Genomic DNA, 20,243 nt, shown 5'->3' with positions numbered 1-20,243 from the left:
ACAGCGCACGGCAGGGTCTGGTTTGGGAAACGTAAATCAGACCTTGATTTGTTTGGAGTTTGCAGCAAGTCATAGAGGGGGAGAAACTTGAGTTCCTGGAGCCTCCGTCCTGACTTTTACGGGAACTCCCCTCTTGACCCCTTTCTCTGGCCTGCAGCCTACGGGTTTGCTCGAGAGCCAAATGTTTGCGCCGCAGCTCCCAGCTGAGCTGCGGGGAGTTGTTTGAAAGCTCTCTGGCATAGTCAGCTGGCAACCGTTCTCAGATGCACACCACCCTCCGCCTTCATCGGTCACTAACAGAAACCCCCTCCAGATGGTCTGCAAACTAAAAAAACCCCAGTTACTGAAGGGAACACCCGCGCCTAACCCCAGAATTATGCCTCCTCGTCCCGAGACATGAGAAACAGCAGAGGAGACAGACCAGACGCCTGAAAACGCAGCGTCCCTCCCACACCCCCCACTTGTCCCCAAGCTGCCCCCTGCCCTGCTCCCAGAGCCCGTGGAGGCAGCAGGCCCTGCTGACACGGCTGGCTGGCAGGGCCTGCACATCACTCTCTTCACTCCGTCCCTCACTCAGATTTTCTTAAAGCTGTAAGTCTCCATAGAAGGCAGCTGGCAAGTTTTCAAAGTCAGGGGGTTATAGAGGAAGGCACGCTACTAGTTAGTGAGGCAGCACGGTGCGATGGAAACCGGACCCACCCGGCAGGTTCCCACTCCCCAGCCTGACCAGCCAGGCGCCCGGGGGCAAGTCTCTTGGCCTCTCCTTTCCTTCATCCTGTACCTCAGGGGATGAGTATGAGGATTAAGTTAGTACTTATTTAAAGCACTGAGTGCAGTTTCCGTAGGCACTGGAAAATGCTACCCATCGTTAGAGCAGAAATCACATCCTTGGGAAAGTTGAGGACGTGTATTTGCTGCCAAAGGCATGAATGACTGTGTTTTCTGCCTGTAGGAAGTAATCAGTAGTTCCCCAAATGTGTATGTCTTGATACATATTTAATGTATTAAATACATATTTAACGTATTTATATATATATTGATCTATATACATAGATCTATAAATGTTTAATGTATATATATTTAAATGTGTCTAGATGTGTGGATTTGAAGCCTGAATCTTGAAAGCAGCCCCGGCTCTAATTCTCTCTGGGAAGTTGATTCTTTTCCCTGGTGGACACAGAACCGAAGGCACCTCGGTCCGTCTCTCCACTAGGTGGTGATCACGGCAAGAGGATGCTCACAGGCTTAGCAGAGCTTTTGTTATTTTTTCAGTGTGGTTTGGTGCTTTATGTCACTTTTTCCATGAGAGATACTAAAGGAATTTTTATGTTTGAGCCTCTCCCTCCAATATGAAAATCCAGCTAGTGCCCACATGCTGCCAGCTCCATTGGGGCCCCTGCAGCCCCTGCATCTGGAGCAATCCATCCTCTTGGGAAAGGAAGTTTATAGGGAGACCAAGAGGGTGATTTTGCTCTTTGTGACTCTGTGTCGATTGCATTTCCTAAGAGCAAAGTGATGTTTTTTTCTTTGTTTTTTCCCTTCCGTATTCTTTGCCTGCTCAGAAATGGAGGGTTTTGTGTTTTTTTAATACCATTTTTAAAGTATGAAGTTAAAACATGTTACAGAAAGTTAGGAAATGTAAGTTGAAGGAAGAAAATTTAAAAGCATTCTCAATTTCACAAATCCAGAGGCAGTCACTGTTAACACTTTGGTATGTTTGTTTTTCTGTCTTCTGGGTTTTTTTTTTTTTAATGCATTTATAGCTTCTTAAAAAAGAAAGAGAAAGAAAAGGAAAGAACTGTACTGTTTGATTATATAGTTTTGTATCCTGCTTTAAAATTTTTTTTTTCATTATGTGGTATTTCCCTGTGTCATTAAATATCCTCCAAAAGTATGATTTATTTTAACGGCTCCATCATATGATTTCTTCTTGTCGGACCTTTGGGTGGTTTCTGCTGTTTTGTTATTATAAATAACTGTAAATATCCTTGTACATATATCTCTGTGAATTCTGGGTGTTTCCTCAGGGTAGCTTTTTGTAAGTGGAATTTGTAGGTCAGAGGGTGGGAACTTTTTTAATATTGCCAAATACTTCCCAGAAAAGGTAAACCAATTCCTGCTCTAGTTAGTGGTATGTGAAAGCGCCCTCTCCCGCGTGGGAGGTCGGAGGTCACTGCCTCTGGTGACAGGACCCTGCTGGAGTCTTAGGAAAGGGAGTGATGAGAGGGGGCAGGGCTTCCTCGACCAGCCCCTTTCCCTGACAATGCCACGAACTCCTGGGGAACCTGCTCTGATATCGGCCTCTTTCTATCAGCTTTCTTATCGGCCTCTGAGGCCAGGGGCCCATGAGATACCCATCACCGTCAGGGCTAGCGCACACCGTGCATCCCGTAAGCAGCTCTGAGGCTGACGTGTGACACTCACGGGGGTTTGTGTGATCTGTCCCCCAGGGCTCTGAATGGAATGCATCCAATCTGGAGGAACTGCAGGGCTCAGGGTGAGTCTGCTCCCCTTGTCTTCCCTCATCCTTCCAGGCAGCTTAGAAACCCTCAGCTCAGCCGTCCATTCGAAGCTGAGCCCTGGCGCTGCCTGCCTGCCTGGAATTGCCCACCCCAATCTCCAAAGCAGCTGCCGGCCTGATTTGCATAGCTAAACAGATGTGCTTCAAAATGCCACCTCCTGAATAATTCATGGGTTTTAGATTTTACTGGGGTTTAGAAATGTGTGTGTCAGGGAGAATGATTCTAAATCACCCTCAAATGGTATAGGACAGCCTGGTTGCTGGTGCGGCCACGAGCCTCCCCCCTCCCCCCCGCCCTGCAGAGATGCTGAGAGCGCCAGTGTGGGCACACCGGGGGGCCACGCAGCAGCCCTGCTCCCCGGACCACTCCTGGTTCTCTCTGTGGTTGTACTTTTGAGCCTGGTGGGAATCTTGCAGCTAAATGCTCGGCGTTGGCCAGAAACACATGCCTGTCTCAATCTGAGAAATACTCGGCAGCAGGGATAAAAAATGCTTAAACCTAGACCTTCAAGAACAGATGTCTGGACATTTTTTAAAAAAACAACACAGCCACAAGATCACCATCCTGTGGGTCTGACATGATGGCATTCTTGAATTACTGCATTTAAAAGTCAAGACTAAACAAATCTTAAAAGATATCTTTAGAACTACTGGTTAAGATGTGTTCTTTCAAGAGAAAGTGATCTTAAAGTGTAGGGTGATGCTGTCTATTCTTTATCTTGCTGGGAATAAATAAATTATTTGAAAGGTTTTTCTCTTTTTTCCAAAGCATTTATAAGTATGCGCTTATGAAACCTATTTGAGGTGTTTTCAAACTCCTGAAATTACATTGGTCTTCCAGGAATGTAAGTATTAAGGTTAGAGAACTACAGAACCTGAGTTAGCTGGGTTAGCAGACCCTCCCAACTATTTATTTATTTACAGCCTGCCTTGTTTCAAAAAGGAGTTAAGGCAGTTCCCAAGGACATAAAAAATGGATGGATATATTCAGCTTTTTAACTACTTAAAAGTGGAGATGTTGGGTTTTTTTTTTTTAAAGCCTCTGTATACTCATAATAGTTACAAATTTTCAAACTTTAAAGGAGTTTAAAAATGTATTTAGGTAATATGTGTGATTACTTTCCAGAATTAACGTTGCTTAGCAATGCTTTGGACGGAGCTTTCTTTTTATGTTTTTTAGGCAGAAATTTGTTTTTTATCATAAATATAATGTATTCTCATCATGTAGAGGGTATTTAGAAGATACCAAAAAAAACCCCCCAAAAACCACCACTATGAAGTCCTGCCATAAAAACACAGACCCTTTATAAATGTGTATTTAATTTTTTCTCTGCTCAGTTTGTTGTTACTTTGGTTTTTGTTGATCCACATTCTGATTCTCCAATTCGTTCTTTTTTTTTTTTTTTCTCATTGCAGTGTTGACTACATTTTAAACGTCACTAGAGAAATAGATAATTTTTTCCCTGGATTATTTGCGTATCATAACATCCGAGTCTATGATGAAGAGACCACAGACCTCCTCGCCCACTGGAACGAGGCGTACCATTTTATAAACAAAGCAAAGTAAGTGGGCGGAGAAGCCAGAGAAGCCAGGCTGGGGAAGAAGCCGACCGGCAGCCATGGGGTGGGCAGACATTAATGGTGACCCCAGACACAGCTGCCTCCTGGCTTGAGGGGCCTGTGATGTCTGATGGGCCTCTGGTTTTAGAGTGCTGGACCCCAAGCATCGAAAGGGCCGAGTCATTGATCTTCTCCAGGGGTCCCCAAATGAGCTCGTTCTCTTTCACCTGCCGTGACATTTGACCCCCGTTTCGTCATTAGCACTGGCTGCAGGCAAGGCCCCTGTACCAAGTGGACGCTCTTGGGAGCTCTGCCCATGGGGAGTCACAGAGCCAGAGGAGAGAGGAGGGCGGGCGGATCGTACGTGACTCAGAGCACCTCTGGGGCTGCTTCCCTGGAGAAATCAACTCCGAAATCTACTCGGGCAGATGCCCTGAGCTGTGGCCCACCTCCACCTGAGTTAGTGTGACTCCTGTTCACGCAGAATGGGACGGACCGTCAGAGGTCCCCGCTGCCCCAAGCCTGTCACTGCTGTCACGTGTCTTTTGTCCTCACCTTATTCTGTGGAACAACTCTGTCTCACTGAAGTCAGGACCAGAAAGAGACAACTCTTTGAGATGCTATCAAGAGACACCTCCTCTTCTGCTTTGCACCCAGGTCAAAGCTCCATGATGTAGGACCAAATCTTAGTTCCCCTGGGTTCCCGGGGGATAGGCTTCGGCAGTCCGAAAAAAACCACTGAGGTTTGAGGATGAACTGTAAGCCTGGGGTATAAGAAATGAGCCTGCTCCCACCGAGCAGGTGTGCTGCTTCTAACGTGAACAGGCAGGCTGGCCGGCCTGCCTCCTGTACAAATAAACTTTCACAGGTGCAGCCTTCCCCAGCCTGGTGCCCCTCACCTTTGTGAGCAGGCGACAGCTAGAGCAACAGTGTTCCTGGCCTTGCCGTGTCTGTTAAATCAGCCTCGCCTGGGCTGGTACCGTCTCCCTACAAAAAGCCTATCGGCCCATCTGTTTCCTTGGCTTCTTTCTCTGGTGGCCAAGTCAAGTGCTGCGGACTCACGCTGGCTCCTTGACCCTCCTGTCTGCCGAGGCACTCTCTCTGCCGGGGGCCCGGTGGCTTTCAGTTTGCTGACCCTGTTTCTCTACAGTAACCTGCTCCCTGTCTCCATCTGCTCTAGCAGCTGAGTGAGTAGCTTGTGCAAATACCCCTTTCACTGCCCGGTTGCTTCCTGCCCAAGGGGCTCTGGTCTCCCGGCCGATCCCAGCCACCTGGGAAGGCGCCCGATTGGGGAGCTTTCTCCCTGCAAAACTTGGCCAGGGCAGGACAGATTGATCTCGATTTCCCGTTGTATGCTAATTGATTTTGCAGTGAAGTTATTTCCTACTGAGGGTGTGTGGACGTCTGCTGCCTGAACATCAGGACCTCGGAGGGTTTGGGCAATGAGATAACTTCAGGGTTTAAAAGAAAGATCCATCGTGCCAAACCTGAGAGAATGCAGTTGTATCAACTTTTGCCCTCTCCCCCCACCCCCGCGGCTGCAGGAGGAACCACTCCAAGTGCCTGGTACATTGCAAAATGGGCGTCAGTCGCTCTGCTTCCACGGTCATAGCCTACGCGATGAAGGAATTTGGCTGGCCCCTGGAGAAAGCCTACAACTACGTGAAGCAAAAACGCAGCATCACACGCCCCAACGCGGGCTTTATGAGGCAGCTGTCTGAGTATGAAGGCATCTTGGACGCCAGGTGGGTGCCTGTCTGCAGAGAAGAATTGGCAGAGCCGAGCTCCAGAAGCCCTGCCGCCCAGCCGGCCGGGGCTGCCGGCCACATCCCAGCCGTGCTCCCGTTTGGCCCAGCGGTGGCTTCTACAGCCAAAATCCTGCCTCTTGGGGTGGGGGGGGGAGCCGGTTTGAGAAAAACAATGATTGTTTGGGGTTTGATTAGTGGTTTCCAGGAGGGATCTGTGCTTATTGTGTTGGCACGCACATAAAGCTGTTTTGCAGCTGGAGGGAGCAGGGCACGGCTTCTAATCCAAGGCAGGACTCCGTGTGAGTCTCGGCCCGGGGCTGCCCCGTTTCCTGAGCACCTGCTCTGTGCCAAGCCCGTGCCAGGCTTCACCACAGGGCAGCTCCAGGGACTGCAGAGGCAGACCCGGGCCCACCGCTGACGAGCTGGTAGCTCAGGGCAAGCTCATCAGTCTCCCTCCGGCCTCAGTCTCCTTTTCAGAGTTAAGAACTAATCCCCCTGATAGGATTGTTGTAAAATTTCCACGAGCACCGTGCAGCTGCTTCGCTAGACCCGGCTCACGGTCAGTGATGACATAGCTGCTTTGTAATTCTCTACCCACCACCTCCACCCACCCAGCCCACCATGAAAAAGGTCTGCAGAGGACAGGGGAGCCCCCATTCATGGGGAGTAAGGAACTGACGCTGGAGGTTAAGGTGGCCCATGTCACACAGCCAGTGGGTGGCCCAGGGATCGGGGGGCATGCCCGGGTCTGTCAGCCTCTGGGGCTCCCGTGCAAGGTGATCCTGCCCCCATGGAAGGGTCCCCCAGTGACCCCAGGTGGATCGCTGCTGGACTTAGGGTCTCACTCTCCCCCTGTTCCTTTTCTGTTCAGTCTGTCCAAGGCCTCCCTGGGTTGTTTCTGCCCGGTGTTGTGAGGAGGCCACAGGCTAAGTCTTGGCCACGTTTGGGGAAGCAACTGGCGGGTCTGGAGAACAGCTCCGGACATCTCTGGACTCCTTCACTGTCAACCAGAGAGCGGCTGGACAGATGCTCAGGCAGGGCCGAGGGGGACGCGGAGGAGGAGGAAGGGGCGTATCCTGCTCTCGCCTCCCATAGCCCTTCAGTCATTTGCTGCCATCAGGGGTTTGCAGGCTAACCAGGGGTTGCCAGGCCAGGTTCACAGCAGCACAGCACTGACCTTGAATTATAGCCCCATCTGAGGGCCCTCTTGGCCTTGCCCGGAACGTGCACACAGAGCAGACGGCCGTGAATGACCTTGATGCTCCCTCGCATTGAAGAACAACAGCAAATCCTTAGTTTGCATGTCCTTTTTTTTTTTTTTTTTAAACTTTTGGGTTTTATTTATTTATTTATTTATTTATGGCTGTGTTGGGTCTTCGTTTCTGTGCGAGGGCTTTCTCTAGTTGCAGCAAGTGGGGGCCACTCTTCATCGCGGTGCGCGGGCCTCTCACTATCGCGGCCTCTCTTGTTGCGGAGCACAGGCTCCAGACGCGCAGGCTCAGTAATTCTGGCTCACGGGCCTAGTTGCTCCGCGGCATGTGGGATCTTCCCAGACCAGGGCTCGAACCCGTGTCGCCTGCATTGGCAGGCAGATTCTCAACCACTGTGCCACCAGGGAAGCCCTGCATGTCCTTTTATGTTTACTTCTTTCTCCTCTTAACCGTCACAACCCTGGGATGTTGGTGATCCTCTGAGGTTAATGGAGGTGACTCATTTACCTGATTTCACTCTGAGCCTCTTTCTTCTTTTTTTTTTAACCCTTACATTTAAAAAATTTGTTATAAAAGTAATAACACAGCATTAGAAGACTTATTTTAAAAACTGACCTGTAATCTCTCTGACCTACACAAATATTTCCAATTTTCTGGCATCTCCCCAGCTTTATTCAGGTGCATTATGTGTTTACCTGGTCACGTTAGTGTGTATAAGTCTTTATCGACTCTCTACTTTGATCCGCGTTATTTCCCTACGACATAAGTAGGAGAGGATTGGGTTTCTTATTTGACAGATGGGGAAACAGAGACGGAACATCCGTGGCGTGACCAGGTTCACCAGGAGAGCTGGGACACTAGGACCATGATAGGATTTCAGGTCCAGACCCCCTTCCCATGTCTGCGACATCCTCATCACATGACAGAGTTGTTTACGTGATCCCGCATGGATCATACACGTGGGATGCCATACGTACGGGAGCCATGATGACTTAGGGTCCTAAGGCTATTCCCGTCATTCTCAAATTTCTTGGGGATAAATGAACCGAGAGAGACTTTACCCAGGTGAGCCCCCGGTGTCCACCTGAGCCTGAGCCTTGGACTGCCCCTTGCTGGCTCCCCACACCCTTCCTCCCAGGACCCTTGGGCACTGGCGTCTGCTGACCTTCCTCTGCCTTCCTTCCCCCAGCAAACAGCGGCACAACAAGCTGTGGCGCCAGCAGCCTGTGGATGACCCGGCGGGGCCTGGGGACTTCCTGCCGGAGACCCTGGACGGCACCCCGGAAGCCCAGCCGCCCTGCCTGGACGCCGCCGCCCAGCCTGCGTTCCCGGGCAGCGGGGCCCTGGGGGGACCCGCTCTCCCCTGCTGTCTCCGGCGACTCTCGGACCCCCTGTTGCACTGCCCCAGAGACGAGACGGGCGGCTGGGTCCACTTGGAGGATGTGGAGAGGGATGCTCTGCTGGAGGAAGCCGCTCAGCCGGCAGAGCCATCCGAGCCGGCCGCACACCCCCCGGAAGGTCCTGGACTCTGTGAGAAGGAAGTGAGGAAGAAACTAGAGTTTGGGAGCCCCCAAGCCCGGGGTGGCTCGTCGCCGCAGGTGGAGGAGATGGAAAGGGAGGAGGCCCTGGGAGCAGGGAAGTGGGGGCAGCCCGTAACCCAGCTCGATAACCTGCTCAACTGGGAAAACCTAAATAACAACAACAGCAAGAGGAGCTGCCCGGACGACTTCGAGGTAGGCCTGGGGCCGCGAGGGGGTGTCGGCACGCACGCCATTTCTGCCCCGGGGGCAGCCCCTCCAACAGCTGCCTCTGCCAGCTCAGTGGGTGGCTTTCCGCGTGGTTCTGCAGGCTGATGGGGATGGTAGACGACGGAGGACCCGGGACCCCTGGGGACTGGTGATCATCCCCCATGCCCTCTTCACCCTGGTGCCTCATTCACGTCTGAGGCAGAGTTTCAAAGTCTTTTTCCTTTTTTCTTATGTAAAACATAAAACATATAACTTACGGGAATTTCCTGGCGGTCCAGTGGTTAGGACTTCGCACTTCCACTGCAGGGGGCCCAGGTTCAATCCCTGGTCAGGGAATTAAGATCCCGCATGCCACAAGGCATGGCCAAAAAAAAAAAACCCCACAAAACATATAACTTATCACCCAGCTTCAGCCTTTAGCAGTGTATGGCTTTTCTTCCTTTCATCTCACTCCCATCCACTTTCCCATACCCTGGATTATCCTGAAACAAATCAAATCCCAGATCTGCCGTTTCCATCCCAAATGCTTCCGTTCATAACCTAACCATAACACCATTTCCACCTTGAAAAAGCCGACATCATCAAGTATCTAGTCTTGCAACTCAGACTCTAATGCTTAATTAACTCCAGCAGCCCCTCGTAGCTCTCATACTTGGTGGGTTATTAGCAACAGAGCTCTTGCCTCAACCTGGCACTTGCTCAGAATATCAAGAATTCCTCCAGCCTGTTTCCTCCTCCAAGTGGCCCACGCGTGGAGGCTGGTTTTGTGGAGGGACGTCCTCTGTTGCCTGGTCTTGGGTTCTGCCCTCGCTCTGCTGCTGGCTCGCCCTGGCCCGGGGGCAGGAGGCTTCATTTCCCGTGGCCTGACCACCCACCTCCCGGGCCGGCCGTGATGCTCTAGTGAGAGCACTGGGGAGGCAGACAGAGGCACCCCCTTGTACAGAGAGTTTGCCATCGTCACGTTATAATGCAAACAAAACCGGGAAGTTAAATCTCCCGTACTCCAAATCAGGAACCAGATTCCAAACTGAACAGTAATTACTCTCGAATTTCCCTCACCGCTCACCTTCCCTTTAAAGAGCAAATGCCCATAAAGATAGATGATATAAAACCTCTCTGTCCGGGACAGTGGTGCCTCGGTTGGTCCGAAATGACGTAGCTGTGAGTCATAGAATGGGGGCCACGAGAGAAGCTTGGATAAGAAGATAAACGAAGGACCCAGCCTTCCTTTTCTGGCCAGAGTGTGGATGGGTGACATTATCTAGGGAATAGGACCTAGAGACAAGCATTCATTCACTTGTTCAAGTTGTGTTTATTAACTCCGGGGCCAGGTTGGTGAGGGGGTACAGCTGTAAGGTCGCTCAACACACGTGGTCCTACAGGGAGATGGGAGGTACACATGTAAGGATGTAACAAAGAAAACATACAGGTGGTGCTCGGTGTGGTGACATAGGTAAGGTGGGAGGGGAGGGGATGAGACGGAGCTGGCCACCCAGAGAGCCAGGAGGAGAACCTTCTGGCCCCCAGGCCCCTGAGGGTGGAAAGCTTGGCCTGGTTGAGGGGCAGTGGCTGAGGCACAGTTGGACAGGTGGCCGGGCACGCGGGGCCTCGGGGCGTGATGTCAGGGTCCCGCGCGTTTCCTCCCAGGGCGCTGGGAAGCACGAGAGGGCGTTAGGTGGTTGTTGACAAGACCCCTCTGGCAGTGGGCTGCAGGCAGACTGATGGGGTGAGATGGAAGCCAAGCATCTGAGATGGGGGTGGCTCAGAGGATGGGACAGGGACCGAAATGCACAGCTTAGCAGGTGTCCAGACACAGGGCCCTTGGAGGGCAGGGACTGTCTTGCTCGTAGCCCCTGCGCCCAATGCAAGGCCTGGCACAGGACAGGCGTGCTCCCTAAGTAGGAGCTGGGTGAATGAATTCCTTCCTCCCTTGTCTCCCCATGAGCTCTGAAAGGTGCTCTCAAATCTCCCACCGTGGCAGATTTCACCACGGTTTAGAACGTTAGATTCTAAAGGTTTTAGAAGAAACAAACGTATAGACAATTTGGTCAAAGCTTCAGGAAAATGTCTGTGTTTGGGCCTCACCACGGGGGTGACCAAGCCCCACTGGTCGACCTGGAAACCAGCCGCAGGAATCCTGACCAGGATAGGGTCCCGCAGGAGACCCAGCCCCCTACCTGCCCCACCAGGCGCTCTCCACACGCCCCCTTGCAAGCCTCCAGGAATCGGGGATGGGTTTCCCCTTGAGTCCTCCAGGACTGGACCAGACCCTGACTTCTTAGCCTGGGGGGACCTCGGGCTGCCACACAGGATGGTATGAGTCCCTGACACGACAGAGGGGCAGGGAGAAACCTTTTGCCAAGAAGGCTTGGTTTTCAGCCACCTCAGGAATCTCACAGCGAAACAACTCGTGAGGGAAGAGAGTCACCCTCTTGCCTCCACTTCTGCAGTTCCTGGCTGGGTCTCGGCCCAGAAGAGCAGCCCTGGTGCCTGTCGATGGGCGCGTGAGGGAGTGAGGGCTTGCCCTGCCCATCAGGAGGAGGGTGGGATGGAGAGGCCCACGTTGAGTTCACGGAGACCCCCAGTGACCAGAGGCGGGGTGTTTCTTGGAAAGTGGTGTAAACGTGCCTTCCACTGGTGTATGAAACCCACCTCTGCCTGGCTTCCTCATCGGGGCCGTGGGCACCCGTGTTTGGGGCTGTATTAGAGCCTTTCCCAAGGCGTTTCTGCCCTTTGCCACGTCTCTGTGACGAGCCCAGTTAGGTGGTGGCTCCTTGGAGCCGTGCTCTGTTGTGCCAGACAGGAAGGGTTCTGTCTTCAGGCTGCAGACTCCAGACGCTTTCTGAAAGGGAGACACAGTTACTGTGCCAGAAATGTTCTTTCACTAATTCTCACAAGGCCGTGAGGGGGAAGGGTGAGGCGAAGTCACTCTGGTTTCCAGGCAACACCAGAGCGCTGGAAAGGGTCATTTGGCGCAAGTGGCGGAGGCGGAGTTGAGAAGGGAGGCCCTTGGAGGCCCTGCTCCTGACCGTGTGGCCGAAGGTTTGCCCAGGATGTGGGCTCGTAGCTTCCGGGAAGTTCGATTCAGTGTCTCTAACTCATCCCTAACCTGCGTTAGTCACGGTCATACGGCTTCTGAGAGGGCTCTGTCCCAGCCCCAGCTGAAGTGAGAGCACTGCCGGCCCAGTGCCTGCCCCAGCCCCTCCTCCTGCCCTCCTTGTATTTTTCGGGCTTCGGCTTGTGTCGCGCCCTCACGATGTTCTTGTCCCTTTCAGCATGATGCGATCTTTGGGATCCTTAACAAAGTGAAGCCTTCCTACAAATCCTGCGCCGACTGCATGTACCCTGCAGCCAGCGGGATTCCCGAGGCCTTCGGGGAGCGATGCAAGAACCCCAGTGCTCCCGCCATCTGCACCCAGCCCACCTTTCTGCCCCACCTCACGTCTTCTCCCATGGCCCATGTGGCCAGCAGGTCCCGAGCTTCAGAGAAACTGTCCTCTGGCCCAACTGAAACTCCCCCATTCCTACCACCAGCAGGCTCAAGGAGGCCAGACATCAGTGGCCCTGGGGCCGGGGCTGCCCCAGAGCTACCAGCCAGCCTTCTGGAACCTTCCAGAGAGACTCACAAAGTCCTACCAAAGTCCCTCCTTTTGAAGAACTCTCACTGTGATAAGAACGCTCCCAACATGGAAGTAGCGAAGGACGACTCGCCACCCAAGAAAGATCCGAAGCCAGCCAAGGACCTGCGGCTCCTGTTCAGTAAAGAAGCCGAGAAACCGACAGCCAACAGCTACTTGATGCAGCACCAGGAATCCATCATCCAGCTGCAGAAGGCGGGCTTGGTCCGCAAGCACACCAAAGAACTAGAAAGGCTGAAGGGCACGCCGGCCGACCCGGCGGCCCCCTGCAAGGACGGCCCCGCCAGCAGGCTGGAGGCCAGCATCCCCGAGGAGAACCAGGACCCGGCTCTGCCTGGCCAAGCCCAGGGCGACGAGAAGCCCGAGGCTGGCCCCGCTCCGTCAGAAGGAGCCCCACTGAAGAGCCCCCCGCTCTTCCTCTGCCGCCCAGACCACACCAGTCACTTCTCAAAAGACTTCCTGAAGACCATCTGCTACACCCCGACCTCATCCTCCATGAGCTCCAACCTGACCCGGAGCTCGAGCAGCGACAGCATCCACAGCGTCCGCGGGAAGCCCGGGCTGGTGAAGCAGCGCACGCAGGAGATCGAGACCCGGCTCCGGCTGGCGGGCCTCACGGTCTCGTCCCCGCTCAAGCGCTCTCACTCCCTCGCCAAGCTCGGGAGCCTCAACCTCTCGACGGAGGACCTGTCCAGTGAGGCCGACGTGTCCACCGTGGCTGACTCCCAGGATGCCAGGTTGAGCGAGTCTTCCTTCTTGCATGAGCCCCCAGTGGCCCCCAGGAACCCAGCTGCAACCTCTAAACCATCAGGGAAATCTGCCCCGGAAAACTTGAAAAGCCCCTCGTGGATGAGCAAAAGCTGACCCGCCTTTGGCTGCATTTGGACTTCTGTGATCCCTCCTTTAGTTTCACTGTGGATTTTGGTCCACCCTTTCTGTCTTGATTTCCTTTAAACAATTGGCGTTATCCTTACTTTTCCTCCCCTCTTGCGGCAAAGGGGAGAAGAAGAAACAACAATACCTAACATAACAGCACAAGAAGAAAGGGGAGCATTGGTTTTGTGGCCTGGGAGAACCAGCAGCTGTTGACCAGTAGACTCTGACCCCAAATCAGGTGTTTCAGGTGCTGCTCGTGTGTTAAGAAGAGCATTTATACAGCGATGCACACGCATCAAAAATCCTCCGGCACAGGGCTTCCCTGGTGGTGCAGTGGTTAAGAACCCACCTGCCAATGCAGGGGACACGGGTTTGAGCCCTGGCCCGGGAAGATCCCACATGCCGTGGAGCAACTAAGCCCGTGCACCACAACTACTGAGCCTGCGCTCTAGAGCTCACGCTCTGCAACAAGAGAAGCCACGACAATGAGAAGCCTGCGCACCGCAGTGAAGAGCAGCCCCTGCTCGCCACAACTAGAGAAAGCCCGTGCGCAGCAATGAAGACCCAACACAGCCAAAAAACAAAAAATCCTCCGGCACAACCTGCAAAAGAATAGCTGTGACATTGGCATCGCCACCACGGCACGTGTCCTAGCTCATTCAGGCCCTTCTGGGAAAACTTGTGGATGACAGTAGAATTCCTACCTCTGATCCTGCTCTGCTTTTTATTTTTAAACTCCAATAATGACCAAGGCTCATTCCAGGGAAGAATGCTGTGTCAGAAAAGATTTTTCCGAAAGAGAACTTTTTGTTGTGTGGTTGTCAGGACCCCAAAAAGTATTAAGACTTTTAAGGTGCCTGCACCAAACACTGCTAGTTAAAGTGACACGAAGGCACGAATGCTGTTGTCAGACCAACTCCAGGGTGAGTGGAGGTCCTCTGAGCAGTTGACTTGCCTGTCCTGGCGTGTTGTCACAGCTGAGTGACGTGTGTCTGGCCGGCCCTGGGGTGAGGTGGGGGGAAATGTATGTGGGGTCCTCAGTTGTTGCTAAAGGTCAGTCTTCAGTTGTCCCCCATCTGGGGAGAAGGACCCACGGAGTATCATTGAGTCTTATCTGCTGCGGAACCCAATGCGGTCGTGTTGTGGTTCGAAGGCACTCAAGTGTCTGGCGGGGCCAGGGATTCTGAGATGTGGGTCGCCCCGTCAGGAGCCCCAGCACTCAGGCTCATTAGGTCACATGTACTCACGTTTGGGGAGGAAAAGGAGATTTCAGCAGTGAGGAATGCTCAGTCACTCTCAAGGAACAACTTAGCAGCAGATTCTCTGAGAAGTGGGACTGGTGGATGCCTTCGCAGATGTTTACAGCCGCCCCTTCCTGCGGTGAGAGCGCTGCTTCCTGTTTCTCTGCGGCTCTTCCCGGTGGGCAGGACAGCACGTGGTCCTGAGTGGCTCTGGGAGTAGTCCCTCTAAGGATCTTGAGTGGAGGGACTCCTCTGATGTTGGCCAGCAAGACAGGATGTTAAAATATTCTGGAGAGAGAGAAGAGGTCGGTTAAGTTTAACTCAGGGGTCAGCAAACCATGGTGTACGGCCCCAGGAGCTAAGATTGTTTTTTACGGTTTTAAGGGATTATCAAAAAATTAACAAACAGGCGACGGAGACCATGTAGCCTGCAAAGCCTAAGTTAGCTACCTTGCGATCAGACTGTTTATAGAAAACCTTTGCCGAGCCTTGGCCAGTGAAACTAGAAATCCTTCAAGGGCCAGCCAAATTCCAAACGTGGGTAAATGAGTCGCCATCTTACGTTGGTCAGACCTGGGCCCCCAAGAGTAGCCCAGGCAGGGTCTTCAGGAAGAAGGCTGGTCCGTATTTCAACCAGTGGGTAGAGTTTTTGCAAAAACCTTCTCTCCGGAAACTTTTTCTCCCTGGCCTTATTTTTTTTTTTATTAAAGTATACGTTATTTTACCTTATCGGAATTTGTTTTCCCACCGCTGTCAATTGAAATCAGCTTAAAAGGTGATTATCCACTTATTCCGGAAAACCCAGTTGGGCTTCCTCCTCTCTCTCAGCCAACAAGAGCACAGTCTCAAAAAAATATATCAGGTTCAGTGTTTTGCCAAATTAAATTTCATGTGGTGGATCAACTTTTGTGTCAAAATAATCCTTTAGATTTGATGATGCCAGGCTTATGTTGGTTTTTTAACCATGGCTGGGTATGATATTTTTGAAGACCTTAATTTTGAAAGCCATAATTTTTCGTATCCAGTTAAAGGGTGGGAGGAGGATTACGAATACTAGTGGGTCTTTGGCTTTTGGCAAAGTTCTCCATTCGTTGTCAGGAGCTAGTCTATCAGTAGCTAAACAGAGCAGGGCCCAGGTGCCCATCATCAGAGCAAAATGAAGCATTCTTGATAGATGACACTGTAGCCTGGAGAAGAGGGTGAAGGTTTTTCTCTGAGACCCAGATCAGTGGCGCATAAACATATGGCAGATTGCTATTTTAAATGTTATACTAACAAGACAAGAGCATTCTACCAGGCTTGGAGACACCTTGGCAAAGACACATTCATACTGGTCTCTGAAAAGAAAGCTTGCACCATAAGCTGTGCCGCATCTTGACCAATGCTTCATCTGTCAGCTTAGCAGATGGGGGAAATTCCCAATGTGGGCGGCAGTGGTTTATGCTGTGAAAGTCATTGATTTTGGTGACCGCCATCTTCGTGGAATGCCTTTGTCGAGCTAGGCGAGAACAAAAACTTTCTAAATCAGCTCAGTACCCTGTGAATTCAGCTGCATTTCCTCTTCCACCTCACCTTTCCCTCACTTGCACTCTCATTCACATGGCATGCCAAAATTAGGGTGAACTCCTCTAGGTCTTCCTCTTGCATTGATACAGGGAGGTCTCCTCATCAAGTTTTGTTGAGTCGAAGAGGAGAAGTGGTCACAGAGAGAGGGCAAACCGTGCTGCCCTCTGATCGGGACTTGACCTTGCCGATTTCCATGTCTTTGTCTCGTAGCTACTTCAGGGCCTTGGAGCAATGTGCATCATTCCGTGAACTTCTTGAGAACAAGCTTCTTGCCCCCGGTCTCCCCTGCCTCCTTGGTCTCAGCGCAGGCACCAGTGCCAACCTCTCGGCTGCCAGACAGCTCTCTGCTGGGTGGAGGCACCCGGTCCGTCAGGCGAGCAGGTTACTCCGTCCAGCTCCCTTCCGCTCCATCCCATCCTCTCCAGCTAAAAAGCATTCCATCCCTTTCTAAAGCCTTTTCCCTCCTGGATAAGCCCAGAGGATGCCTGGGATGGAGCCAGAGAGGCCATAGAATTAACATCGTCAGGACAACCCTGTACGTCAGCACTGTGGGCACAGGTGCCGTCCCAGGAGGCTGATGGATCCCCTGCTCCCCTGGGGCCCCTGCGCCCTAGTGAGAGGAAATGCTGTCATTTAGTCGAGAGCATGTGAGTAACCTCAGCCAAGGTGTCCGAAGAGCGACTTGCAGTCTGTTGGCTGGAAACGCTTGGTGCCAGAACACATTTCCCATTGCTCGCCCCCCGGCAGGGCTTCCCCGCACCCACGCGGCCGGCAGGGTGACGGCCGCCCCTTCACCTCCGGCAGGGGAGCCAGGCGGGCAGGAGACTTGTGACATCGGGACAGCGTGGTGCACGGTCACCGGCTACTGTCCCACCCCCGGCGTCTCCCCGACGCGGCATGCCAAATGAAGGTACTTATGGACCCCCGTGCTCAGCTACTTGGTCTTTTTATTGTCTGCTCTGCAGTTGAATACGTATGAGAGTGTATGGGTTCACTCTGCACAAATATATATATTTGAATCTATCTAGCTAGCTATCACTTGAATCAGAGCATCACGTGCATCCCTCCTCCCTCACGTACACGCACACTGTGTCACCCGAGCTAGAAGCGGGTCACCTTGAACGGTCTGGAGCGACGCCGTGCGGTGCTGCCCTTGGTGGGTGTGGACGTGACCACCTCGTTTTTGTCTTGCAGTGGGTGCTGCAGCCCCGGCCTGTGTCGGTCTCTTAGCAGGAGTCTTAGAACCAGACCCCCGGTCCTCTGCTGTCCTTTCTGTCGGCCGCGCTGCTCAAGGAGATGGCCGCTCCCTCCCTCCCTCCTTCCTGACACTGTAATTATTGTTTTACAATCGAGTGCCTTAATAATAGTTTACAAATACTGTGTATTTATGGGCAACCGTTAAGCTCTCGCCTTCTGTGATTGGATACTTTGCCTCGTCAGTGGTGGTTGGCATTTTAGGGCTGGAGCTTGCCTGCCCTGTACTTGTGCTGGTCTGTTGTGCAGCTTCTCGCACCTGCCCGCAGCCAGGCCAGGAGCGTTGCTAGAAACGGCGCTGGCGGTTTCTGCAGGCAAGGCAGGCACGGTTTCAGCCACGGCCCGGTCCGTAGTAAGCGAGGAAAGGACGGGATTGGTTTGCTGGCCAGCCGGGGGGTGGCGCAGTCCAGGGTCCCCCTGGACCGCAGCCCAGCCCCTCCCCTGTTCCCCCCATCACGCAACTGTACTCCTGTTCAGTAGAAATTTTATTACCACCTAGGCCCCCCTGTTTTCCTCTCTGCTGGTGTCCTGAGCTCTTTGCAACAAAATGCAGGTACAGACCGCCATCAGGAGCTCCACAAGATGGGCTGCCCTTTGGTTTTCAGAAGCCGCCAGTGGGTTCCAGTGTGTTGCGTTATGATGTCAATGATTTTTTTTATTATATTGTTTTTCTTCTTGGTTTTTTTTATATTATATATTTAAAAGGCAGTATCTTTTGTACTGTGAATTTGCAGTAGAAGATGCATAATGCACTTTTTTTTTTTTTTTACTTCTGTTGGTGTGTACTGTATATAGTCTGTGTGCTTCTTGTGATGAAAATAAACTTTTTCTTTATAAATGCCTGATGAGCTCCAAACTTGTGCCAAAAAGCAACAGCCTCTTCAGCCCTTGCCGGGAGACCTGGTGGCAGCTTGGTCATCATGATGGCTGGTCTTGACTGAGCACCTGCCATATGGTGGGCCCCGTGCTAAACACCTGGACAGGTGAGACCAAAGAAAGAACCAGGGGAAGAAGGTCAGCTCCTGCAAGAATCATCCTTTTTCCTCCTGATCTTGCCAGTAAGGAAGAGCAGGCCCAGTTGTGGGTGGTCACTCGTATACCAAAAAAAAACCTGTCCCGTCCCTCCACCCCACCACCCAGGGTGGGACTTGGACTTGGGGTGGCATCTCTCCCTGCACAAGCTCTAAAGCTAGAGGTGTGCTCAACAGAACCACCTTAGCTGCTCACACGGGAGAGGGGACAGTGGGAGCTCACTGTGGCTAACGGCCAAGGCAGGAACCCCAGGGAATCCCAGCCGCTGGACACAGCAAAGGCTCGTCTCGTGCTCAGGTGACAGTCCACTGCAGGTCAGAGCTTTTGGTGTCTCTCCTCCCTTGGTGTCTGAGCCAAGTCAGGCTGCTTGCAACAGAAAACCCTGCCTTCTTGGAGTTCTGTGCATCTAGCCGTGCAGCAGGGCAAACAGCATGGGACTCAACATTCCCTCTTCACCGCCTTCGGGTGCCACACATGACATTCCAACGAGCAAGTCACATGGGTGAGCACTGACCATCTGCCACTAGTGCCTTGATGTGACCGTGAAATTCCAGCGCCTGTGGATCCAGAAAAGACTTTGTTTAGTTCACCTAGACTTACTCTGCCCCTCACCCGGACTCACAGGAGACTAGTAGATAAACCAGAATGCAAGTTTTTCACTTTACAAAAAGAATTAAAACCATCAGGCAGACCAGATTACTCTCATCTGCCGATTACCACATTGAGCCCTTCTAGGAAAATCTACATGTGAAGCCAAAGTATGGTTAGGAATTGCTTATTCAGTAGGAAATCAAAGCAAAAGGTGAGTGGCGTGACTTTACTCGTTGGTGCCACCAAGCTGTAATGCAGCCCTCTCTGTAGGAGGTTTTTGGAACTGAACCACTGAGGGTCATGGTTCAGGACGCTCATCCTAGGAAAGGCTGGAGACACCTAACAAATTCTCTTCGGGCTGCAAATGTGAAACAGAGGCTGAGGATGGGGCCCAGCACTCTGTATGATTCCCATGGATTCCCTGGGAATTCTGATGCCAGGTTTAGAAACCATTGAAATAAGAACATGATGCAATTGAGTAGGCTTTCCCTTTGCTAGTTACAATCACATTCCACACATGCTTTCTGGAGACAACACCCACCCACATCGACCTTGCAGAATGTGGGTGTTCCCAGATCATCAGATACTCTTTCACTCAAGTCCTCGGAGAACCTTCCTATAACTGACTGCTTTGATCCTGATTTCATCCTCCTAGTAGCAATCCTGAGGTTGAATGTGATCTCAGGTCTCGCCAGCAGGGGGCGTGGTGCAGGGGAGGAGCTGCATGCTGTGGGGGGTGGGGGAGGCCCCTCTTGGCAAGATGCTTGGAAGAGGTTCCAGAAAGCAGACCATGGAGGACAACGTGGCATTTCAAAAGGATTCACTTCATGGTAGGAAAGCCCTTTCCAAAGATGTCCAGCCGCGGTGCACAAAGTGAGCTCTGCCCAGAAAACACCACCCACCCACCCCTGCGCCCTCAACGAGGGAGCAGAATCACACTTCTAAGCCTTCCGCGTATCCAGCACTTTAAAGAATCCCGTTGAATCCTCCGAAGGCCCTGTTGACGTTACCCTCAGTTTACAGTTGAAGAATCAGGCCTGCAGAGCGTTAAGTCATTTGTCCAAGGTTACATCTAAAAAGTGGTGAAGCCAGGAGGTACTGCTCCTTCCCCACCTGAAACCCTCTGGGAGCTGCCCCCCACCCCAGAAGTAGAAAGCAGCAAGCTGAAGCTGCATCTGATCTCCCTGTAGGTACCAGCAAGAAAACATCCGAGTCAGAAATGAAGCCTCCAGCCCTTGGGAAATCTGACCCACTTCG

The 20,243-nt window shown here is 52.3% G+C and overlaps 1 protein-coding gene across 3 annotated transcripts in view; it reads left to right on the top strand.

The window, feature by feature from the left end:
* The window catches only part of SSH1 (slingshot protein phosphatase 1), a 59,871-nt gene extending 41,666 nt beyond the window's left edge, over window positions 1-18,205 (top strand). For 2 of the 3 annotated variants that reach the window (XM_057526810.1, XM_057526811.1), the window contains 5 exons: window positions 2,451-2,497; window positions 3,938-4,084; window positions 5,626-5,826; window positions 8,230-8,773; window positions 12,064-18,205. In XM_057526810.1, the coding sequence (XP_057382793.1) occupies window positions 2,451-2,497; window positions 3,938-4,084; window positions 5,626-5,826; window positions 8,230-8,773; window positions 12,064-13,290 (2,166 nt within the window). In that variant the 3' untranslated portion in view covers window positions 13,291-18,205. The remainder of the gene's footprint in view (window positions 1-2,450; window positions 2,498-3,937; window positions 4,085-5,625; window positions 5,827-8,229; window positions 8,774-12,063) is intronic. The other variant, XR_009005075.1, reaches the window with a different exon arrangement.
* Window positions 18,206-20,243: the final 2,038 nt, after the last annotated feature.

This window comes from Balaenoptera acutorostrata, chromosome 13, assembly GCF_949987535.1.
Source record: "Balaenoptera acutorostrata chromosome 13, mBalAcu1.1, whole genome shotgun sequence".
In the NCBI taxonomy this organism is placed as follows: domain Eukaryota; kingdom Metazoa; phylum Chordata; class Mammalia; order Artiodactyla; family Balaenopteridae; genus Balaenoptera; species Balaenoptera acutorostrata.
The sequence above is the reverse complement of the archived record's forward strand: the minus strand, read 5'-3'. Positions and strand labels throughout refer to the sequence as shown.